The sequence below is a fragment of the Oculina patagonica genome, unplaced genomic scaffold (genome assembly GCF_052425735.1).
Source record: "Oculina patagonica isolate OP01 unplaced genomic scaffold, crgOcupat unplaced353, whole genome shotgun sequence".
NCBI classification, from domain to species: domain Eukaryota; kingdom Metazoa; phylum Cnidaria; class Anthozoa; order Scleractinia; family Oculinidae; genus Oculina; species Oculina patagonica.
In genome coordinates, this window is record NW_027558205.1 from 1 (window position 1) to 9,633 (window position 9,633).

The 9,633-nt window shown below is 37.4% G+C and overlaps 1 protein-coding gene across 1 annotated transcript; it reads left to right on the forward strand.

The window, feature by feature from the left end:
* The first annotated feature begins 1,515 nt into the window (after nt 1-1,515).
* Nucleotides 1,516-3,744, forward strand: LOC144640565 (ficolin-1-like). Its single transcript, XM_078499672.1, has 3 exons — nt 1,516-1,616; nt 1,893-2,307; nt 3,052-3,744. Exons 2-3 carry the CDS (start codon nt 1,997-1,999, stop codon nt 3,257-3,259), a joined length of 519 nt encoding a protein of 172 aa, XP_078355798.1. The 5' UTR covers nt 1,516-1,616; nt 1,893-1,996; the 3' UTR covers nt 3,260-3,744.
* The last annotated feature ends 5,889 nt before the right edge of the window (nt 3,745-9,633 follow it).

The following is a 9,633-nucleotide window of genomic DNA, read 5'->3' on the forward strand; positions in this document are numbered from 1 at the left end:
TTTTTTTTTTTTTTTTTTTTTTTTTTAATTCATTCACAAAAACAATAACACTTATTACACGAAAAGAAACTACGTAAAATATTACTTACATTAACAACATACAAGAAAGAAAAATTAAATAAATAAATGAAAGGGCGACTCCTCTGCCTAAAAAGGTTTCATTTTGCCTATTATTACATCAGTTCATTATTATTATTTTTTAACAAATATTATACGCGATAGCTACTTCATATAGTTCAGTTTGATTAACAGCAGTTACTAATAATTAATATTTAATCCTAAATGTTTTTTATAGTTAATAGTTGATAATAATTGATAATAATTGGTGCAGAAAGATATCCTAGATAAGTAATATAAAACAAAAAATGTATATCTATCTCTCAAATGCACTTTGGCCTTGGTTCGCTTAAAGAAGGTTAATATAAGAGAGAGTTTTTTTTTTTTTTTTTGGCAAAAGAGACTACGTAATGTCGAGAAGTGGAAGTAAAAGATTCCATTTCTTAGAGGTAGTATCTAGGTTGTTGGACTCTATATGAAACTGCGATTTAAGGGACACAAGAAAAGTTGTTAAAACCGGGATCTTCTTGTTGACTCTGCAGCTCCATATATAATGTCTTGCCAGAAGAAAGCAGAAATTTAATTGAAGTGAAAACTTGGTGGTGTCTGGTCTCAGACCCAGATATATGGCGGCGTGTTTTGGATAGTCTATCGTTATTAGGTTAACCTGTTTAAGTTTTTCAGTCAAAGTTTCCCAAAAGGTTGCTACTATTGTACAGTTCCAGAACAGGTGGATCAGGTTTTCGGGATGGTTGGTACAAAAAGAGCAGTTTGGGTCCTGCTTTATATCAATTTTTGTTAGGAAAAGGTTCGTTGGTAAAATACGATGAAGAAATCTGAATTGGAAGTTTACGAGTTTTGTGCTTTTTGTGCAACTAGCTGCCAGACAATAGGCACTAGTCCAGTCAGCAGAACATCTTTCATCAGATTTAATACTGTCGTTCCATTTCTCTTGGCATCTTAAAGGTGCGGTTCTTTTGGAAGAGAGGAGCTTCTGGTATACAACTCTGTTCGCTTTATCGTTCTTAATAAAAGTCTCGGAGAAGGTATCGGGATTTTCTGTGCTACAAGGTTCTTTGCCAAGACAGTTAGAATTGTAATGGTGCCGAAGGGCAGAAATAAGGCCTAGATACTTTATAGGTTGTATTCGTATATTGTAAGTGCTGATAAGATCTGCAAGAGGGAGAAAACTGCGCGAGTCTGTCATTAACTGGCCTACCTTAGTAATTCCATGCAGGAAAAGATGTTTGTAGAAAACCGGTCTATTTTCGATTCTAATTAGTGAATTATGCCATATGTGTTGTTCCAGAAATTGCTGCTCGGTTTTGATTTTGTCATCAAAGTTAGCCTCTGACCATATTTCTAAAATTTCTTGTAGAAAAGGGTCTTGGACCGATATCGACTTTGAAATGTCAGGTTTATGTAAGTTGCATCTAAAGACTAGTTTGCCGCCATACTTCCCAAGTTCAAGTTCGGAGAGAAAGGAACGTGCATTCCTGACTATCAAGACAACATTGCAAGATGCAATTGCAGTGAAGGCTATACAGGGAGACCATGCAGTAAGTTAACCTGTACAAACGTTCAATGAATGATCCGGAAATGAAATTAGCATGTGCTATTTTATTTTATGGTCAACATAGTTTAACTAACCGTCAATGTTTGGTCAAAAAGGGTTTATTACATGATATTAAGAGCACCCTTTTTGTTGCGGAACAAGGAAGCCAATCGCCGCTCAGGATTTGTTTTAATTTGTGTGCTCGCAGAACTAGTAATATTTCGTTAATGGAAAGGAACGCGTGACACTGATTAATTTTTCTTTTCATTGCAACTAACAGAACCCATCAAAAGTTGCGCCCAGCTACTTGCAGACGGCTCCACATTGAGTGGCGTGTACACTATCAATCCAGGTGGCGGCGATCCATTCCAAGTGTTGTGTGACATGACCATGGACGGTGGAGGTTGGACCGTTTTTCAGAGACGTTTGGACGGCTCCGTTGACTTCTTTCTTGGATGGGAATCATACAAGAACGGCTTTGGAGATCTGAACGGCGAGTTCTGGCTTGGAAACGACCGTCTTCACCGTTTGACAGCTGGTGCTGACATCATGCTGAGAGTTGACCTGGAGGACTTTGAAACTGATATTAGATACGCCAAGTACGCAACTTTTAAGGTGGCAGACGAGGAAGATAAATACCGGCTTTTGATTGGAGGATACAGCGGTACAGCTGGTGACTCTATGGCATTCCACAAGTAAGAGGCTACTTATCTTTATATTTTGACGTCTATTATTTTTTTTATTTTTCTACATAAAAAGTTGTGAAAAAAAAAAAAAAACCTCATCTACTAAAGGAAGGTTAAAATTCTAACTGTAGGTTCCGGGCTGCAGCAAAATGACTAAAGGCAGTCATCAATTGCATCACGTGATCTTCATCTGCGTGTCACAACATTCTGTTCAGTGGAATGACATTCGACAATTTACCCTTTTGAACTCAAAAGCCTCAAAAGCCCCCATGAGGTTTTTTCGAAATTTTGTAAAGAGAATTTACTCTACAATGCTGCTCATTTTAATATTCCTTGCGGAAATTTTGACATGTCAACCATGTGTCCAGGATCATAATAACAAGCAGGTCTGGCCTAAGGTCGTCATTTAAATCTTATTTTGTCATTTTTTGAGACGATTTGTTTAATTTTTCATTTCGTTAGCATTTTGGCTTGATTTTGCATCAATGTCCGTTATTTTCAGACTTTTAGGAAAATTGTAAAATCCAAGATGGCGGATCCAAGATGGTGGCTCTAATGACGTCATATGACGTCATAGCCAAAACAAAATTATGTAATCTTGTAGAGTAAGCTACGGGCTACGCAGTTCAAAATAATTTCGCTGTACCTTAACAGAACGAAAATCAAAACGACGGTGGGGGTATGAATTTGCTTCTACGTCCGAGGGATAACTGTGCTATCATCTTACCTGTATTGTTTTATATTCTCATTTAGTGATTCAATGTTTTCAACGAAGGATAACGATCGTAATAACTGTGCCAAGCGGTTCAAAGGAGCCTGGTGGTACGTGGGTTGTCACAAAGCTAATCTCAACGGATTATATCTTGAAGGAGCTCATTCTTCTGATGCCGATGGTGTTAACTGGGTGGCCTTTAGAGGATACTATTATTCACTGAAACGTACTGAGATGAAAGTGAAGTAATGCTTGCAAACGATATTACAAAACACGTTCTGTAAGCTGGTACTTGTAATATGTCAAACTTTAAAGTTGCAGATTGTCAAACTTCGCATATGTACGATATTTGGAAATAAGTACATATGTATTCTAATTTCGACCTTGGGTAAAACAGTTTTACTTTCCTGGTCGAAACAAAAACTAGCTTAACTGAGTAGTTTGCGTAAGTCATCCCATGATTTTGAGTGCAGTTCGGGTTAAATCAGCGCAAGTAATTTTTCAAGCCCGCACGGAGAGTGCAATAGACCATTTGCATTATGACGTAAAAGCGCAAAGAATTCTAGTAGTTGTAGTTAGGTTCGCGGGAAATTTTGAATCGTCATCAAGCCCGCTTGCCCAAGAAAATCGTGATGGAGGTAAAGAAAATTACTCTCACCGAAGAAGACGTCCCTGTGGCTTCATTTAAAGCGGAAAAAGCAACCTCTCAGTATAAAACCAAGTCCGTTAAAATGGAAAAAAGTTATGCAAGAAATTGTATATTTGCTGGGTTGCATCAGTTTTGTAGTGAAGTTTCAACGAGTGTTTCCTCCACTACGTCCCACTCGAGTCCGCGCGGTCCTAAAACTTTTGCTTGCCAGGTATTTTCAAATAATATACGAAGACGCAATATTTTACCCTTTCTAAACATGGGGAAGTACAGTACGTGATGTCTACACTCGTAAAAATCTTTGAGGCTAACCATTCGAGTCTCACAAGTAATCGTTCATCAACAAGATTATGGAAATAAAATTATATTTGCTCGCACGGCCCTCGCTCGGATTGAAACCAGAACTGCTACTCCACGAGTTGACATTTCCAGCACAAAAACAAGAAAACTTCTTTGTTAAAGAATATTGCAATAACAGTTCTAATTTGACGAAAACAGAAATACAATTTTAAGATAAAAACAAATATTAAATCTGTATTCACCTGCACAGGGTAGTTTGAAAATCCTTTATGATTGACCCTTCATGATTCATCGATGATCGGATGAAGCTCGATTGAACGAGGAAAATTATTTGACTCTTTTCTCTGTCTCGCTGTAAAAATAAATTAAACTGATCGTCCCGCCGAGCAATTATGATAAATGGTAAATTTTCTAAGCTTTTCAGTGAAGAATTAATTCACCTGCGATCGATGGAAGCGATCGTTTGTTGAACGTCTAAAAATAGATGATGGACAAAGTCAATGGCTTGCCTTGCTTTCACTTGATTCCACACAAATTTAGTTATATCCTAGACTCGTCCTTTCAAGCAATCTGTTTCCAGTGCGCAATGTTTTGAAGCTGTGTTATTAGGCTAAAATTATTTACGAAGAGAAGTTGTCGGCCGCGATGAATGAATTTCTACGAAGTCAACTCCGCCACACAACGTACACTTACTTGAACACGAACAACATTTGACTGTCTTGGTTAAAACACAGAACTCAGTCAATTTTCATTTCAAAGCTATCATCCTGTTTTCTATATTTTTAACAGAGAACTGAAAAGATAAATGTATAAACAAATTTCGAAGCGACAAAGAGCGTAAACTTGGCAGCTCAACTTCAGATCAAAATAAAAGTCCTGGATGTCCACCTTCACGCTTGGTTGCCCTTAGCCAATCATAAGGCAGAAATGTTTTTTTCCCGCGAACTTAAGTACAACTACCAGAAGTCTTTGCGCTTTTACGTCATAATGCAAATGGTCTATTTGAAGTCTTTTGAAAAATTTACGAGTGCTGTTTTATCCCAAATTACACGAGAAAAATCACGTGATTTGTTATTGATAATCACCTACAAAAATTTCACTGCAAGTGGTTGAGCAGGCTGGCGATGTATGTGTGACGTCAAAGAGCACAACCTGAAGTTAGGCAGGAAGTTTAAACATTGTTTAAATACTTGACACTTCTTGTTAATTTACTATTGACATGTTTTTCGAAATGCCTGTTTTTGCAGCATCATGTTGATTGATTTTTATCGATAGATTTATGCTTGATTAGCTATTTCGTACCAATATTTTGCCAAATTAAGGCAAATAAACGGCTTCTGTGTTTCGGTGAATTTTGATGAAATAGCAAAAAACTGTTAAGTCACGTGTGTTAAGTTCTCAGCACGAATAAAATATTGAAGTCCCCAAACATTATGTGTCTTTTTGTGACGTTTTATGATGGATTTCATCGCCCATGCAGGAATAATGTATTTAAATTGTTAGCGGAGCTCCCAGCGGCCCGAAGGGCCGCAGAGCAGAGCCCCATACCCATCGAAAATTAACAGACCCATGCTTTCGGTTTTTCATGGTCATCATTGGCTAGCGGTATGGTTCGTGGGCGCGTACGACGTACGTACGTCGTGCAACATGGCGGCCATACCCCAGAAATAGGATAAAGGTTATGGTTAACGTCAGCTTACATGTTTGATATTGGACATCCATGTCATGGTCTATTGACAGCTGTCAAAACAAGGTTTCCGCTGACCGGTATCACATGACCATATCGCGGGCTCACATACAGAACTCATCGAGGTCGAACGTTTTTTCGAAGTTTACTGCTGACCGAGTAATGGTTTATATAGGATCGCGGGCTCAAGTGCTATATTTTTTTCTGTTATCGGTCAGTAAATTCGGGTTTTCGAAAAGGGCGAAGTAAATAACTGGGGAGTCCCGCTTTTAGGCTTGGCTAAATCTTTTTAATATTCATAGCAGATATTTGGCACCAATTAAAGGCTATTTCCAACAGTACGAAATGTGTACTTTCCAAAAGACCGTTTGAAGAGAAGATATCAAGTAGGGCGGTTGAAGTGACTTATTGAACGTAAAGCCTAATAGCCTTAGAATATGATGCAGTAAATTTGATTTTCAGAAATTAGCTAATTAAATATGCATAAATTAGTGAAAAATGGCCATTTTTGTAAAGGTGCAATAACTTTCGGGCCATCCATGCATTATGATTTCACACAAAGCTGACAAGGTTGCATCATTGGCAGTTTCTTCCTGTATCTGGGACACTCGCGTTGGGCTTGCATTAAGACTTTGTATGGAGAATTTTAGCGGGAATTACACAGGAACTGCGCACGCGCTCAGCGTTTGACCGCTGTGTGTATCATGGGAATTACTCTTTGTCTTGCAAGAACTACACCAAAGAACAAGATTTGAGATGTACTGCGTTGACGTCACAGACTGTTCTAGATACAGACTCCTGTGACTCGGTCGTATGTAAGTTTGGGGCTCCTAAAGGAAGTCCGTCACATTATCCTCAGTTAACAGTAAACATACACCTCCAATGTATCTCATTAAATACAAACTGACTCAATAAAATAAAAACCATCGGCAATATAGAAAAAGTTTTTTGATAGAATTTTTGTGAAACCCTTGCAGAGTACAGTGTTTTGATATGGTTTTACAAACGTGCCGAAACACTTTCCTGAAGTGTCGAAATGTCCGATTTGGTCACAAGAATAATGAAAAAATAATAATAATTATTATTATTATTATTTTTTTTTAATTAACAGCATTTATTTACATCAAATTACAATACATTACACAAATATTTACAGGAAAAAAAAGAAAAGGAAAACATAACATAAATATTCACACAAAAGATCTAATTTACATATAATGTATTCAGTAAGCTAGATAAATTAAAGGTTCATTAGCGCTTAAATTATTGTCATTTAATGTATTCTCAGGCATGCATGGCTTTTCCTTTGCAAACCTTTCTAGTGAAAACTGTTTTATGGGGGTGCAAGATTTCGATATACACCAAAAGAAGAAAGAAAGCCTGGAAATCGTTCTATTTTGGGGTTTACTTCTTTTGTTCTGCAGGTCCATATGAAATACCTGGCCACAAGAAAGTAAAAGTATTGTTTTGTGTGGGAAAGGGTATCCGACCTTAGACCAATGACTATAGCGGGGGCAAGGGTGTTGGATTTCAACATTATTTGATTTTGAGCCAACCATTTCATAAAGTCCTGCCAGAAACAAAAAGTCTTACTACAGGTCCAGAATAAATGAATAAGGGACTCTTTCACAGTTCCACAAAAGGTACAGATATCGTTTTCCTTTAAGCCGATTTTTTTAAGAAAGTCATTTGTCGCCAGTCTTCTATGAAGTAGTTTAAACTGAAAAATAATTAATTTGGTAGCTTTAGTGCTGCAGAAAGGGAGTCTGTAAGCCATATCCCAGTTAATTTCTTCTGAGCATTCTAGACTGCAGTCAACACACCACTTCTCTTGGCTTTTCGTAGGGCTTTTTTGTTTAGCGCTGACTAGCTTTTCATATGCCATTCTATTGGGCTTAGAAACTTTTGTGAAGTTGTCAACAAAGGTGCTAAAGTTTTTGTCGGTTTTAACATATTGGTTTTTTGTGTCATTTCTTAAAGATTTTATGCACGATACGACGCCATGATAAGTAAGAAAATTTGTTTTAGCGTCGAAGCGTTCCTTAAACTCCGTGAAAGACAAGAACTTGTCAGTGTCTTTCATTAAATGACTTACGGATTGAATTCCTTTGGAAGACCACAATTTGTAGTACATCGGTTTATTTCCGATTCTCAAAAGTGAATTGTGCCAAAGAGGCAAAGAAAGAAAATGTTCAACGGAGTTTATGCTTTCGACATAACTGATTTCAGACCAGATTTTTAGAATTTCTGTAGTGAAGGTGTCATTTACGTGAAAGAACTTTGCTAAATCGTTTTTATTGAGGTTGCCCTTAAAGATGTCAGCCCCACCGAATTCGTGCAATTCGTAATCGAAAAAAAGTTTCCATTTTCCATAATTTTCCTTGTCTAAATATTTTCTTACCCAAGTTGATTTGAGTGCTTTATTGAAACATTTTACGTCAATCATCCTTAAGCCGCCATTTTTATAATCACTGATCATAACATCTCGCTTAATTTTGTCCCCCTTTCCGCTCCAGAGAAAGCTGTAGAACATGCTGTTGAACTCATCTAGAGCGGCATAATCTGTTTGTAGCGGTGACAAGATATGAACAAGCTGGGAGACGATTAAACTTTTTAATACAACGATTTTTCCCAATAGAGGTAAGCGCCGGTATTCCCAGCAGCTTAAGCAATTTTTGACCTTTAGAAGTTTTTCGCTACAGTTTGCCTTCATACTAACCACAGTATCCGGTGATATCCAGACACCCAGGGCCTTTACTTTATCTGTAACCCATTTTAAGTCCTTTTCAGGACAAATTTGATCTTGACGCCCGGCATAAGACCCTATCCAAAGCATTTCCGTTTTCTTGTCGTTTAAACGCAAGCCAGATATCGCACCGAAAAGCTCTAGGTCAAGTAAGGCAGATAATAAGCGGACTTTTTTAACCATCTAGAATCATGGTGGTATCATCTGCGTATTGGCTGATTTTAATTTCATTTCCACACACAGTGATCCCTTTAATATTATTGTTTCTTCGTATTTTGTCAGCAAGTATCTCTGCGTAGAGGATAAAAATATAAGGGGATAGAGGGCATCCTGGCCTAACTCCTCTTTCAGGCGTGAAGTAGTTACTTGCCCATCCGTTATTAAGGACGCAGCTTTGTATGTTACGGTAGCACAATTGAATCCAGCTAATAAGTGACGGTCCGAAGTTAAAATAGTCTAACGTTTTCCATATAAAAGACCATTCAACAGTGTCGAACGCTTTTTCGAAATCTATAAACATTAGCAGCCCGGGGATATTGCGAGCAGCAGTGTGGCTTATTAAGCCATCAATAAGTCTTATGTTTTCCCCAATAAATCTTCCTTTAAGGAAGCCGGTTTGGTCGTTGTTTATAAGCTTTGGAAGTACATTTTGAAGTCGATTTGAATATCTTCCATTTTTTATTTTTTTTATTAAATTTTTTTTTTTAAAAAATTCTGAATCTTTTTTGGGTATTAGCTTAATCATCCCACGTCTTTGGCTTATTGATAGCTGTCTCTCGATGTAAGCACTGTTAAAAGAGTTCAAGAAATAGTAGAAATTTCATTCCAAAAAACTTTGTAAAATTCTACCGGGAAGCCGTCCGAGCCTGGTGTTTTTTCAAGGTTCATACTTTTAAGCGGCTGCAAGCACTCTGCCTTAGTTAACAGGCCCTCGCATTTTTCTTTTTCCTCGATGCCCAATGATTTGGAAGCAGTATTTCCAAAAAACATGTTATTAATTCGTGAGTCGTCACTATTTACTTTGGAACGATAAATATTTTGGTAAAAGGTTTCGCATTCAGACAAGATTTCTTTATCTGAGGTGGCAAATTCGTTGTCACCTAATTTGAGTTGACTGATAACACCAGTTTTATGATGATGTCGTTTTTCAAGATTTGAGAAATATTTAGAATTTTTTTCCCCTTCATTATACCACCTGCATTTTGCTCTCAAAATTGCTTCTTTGGTTTTATATTCAATAA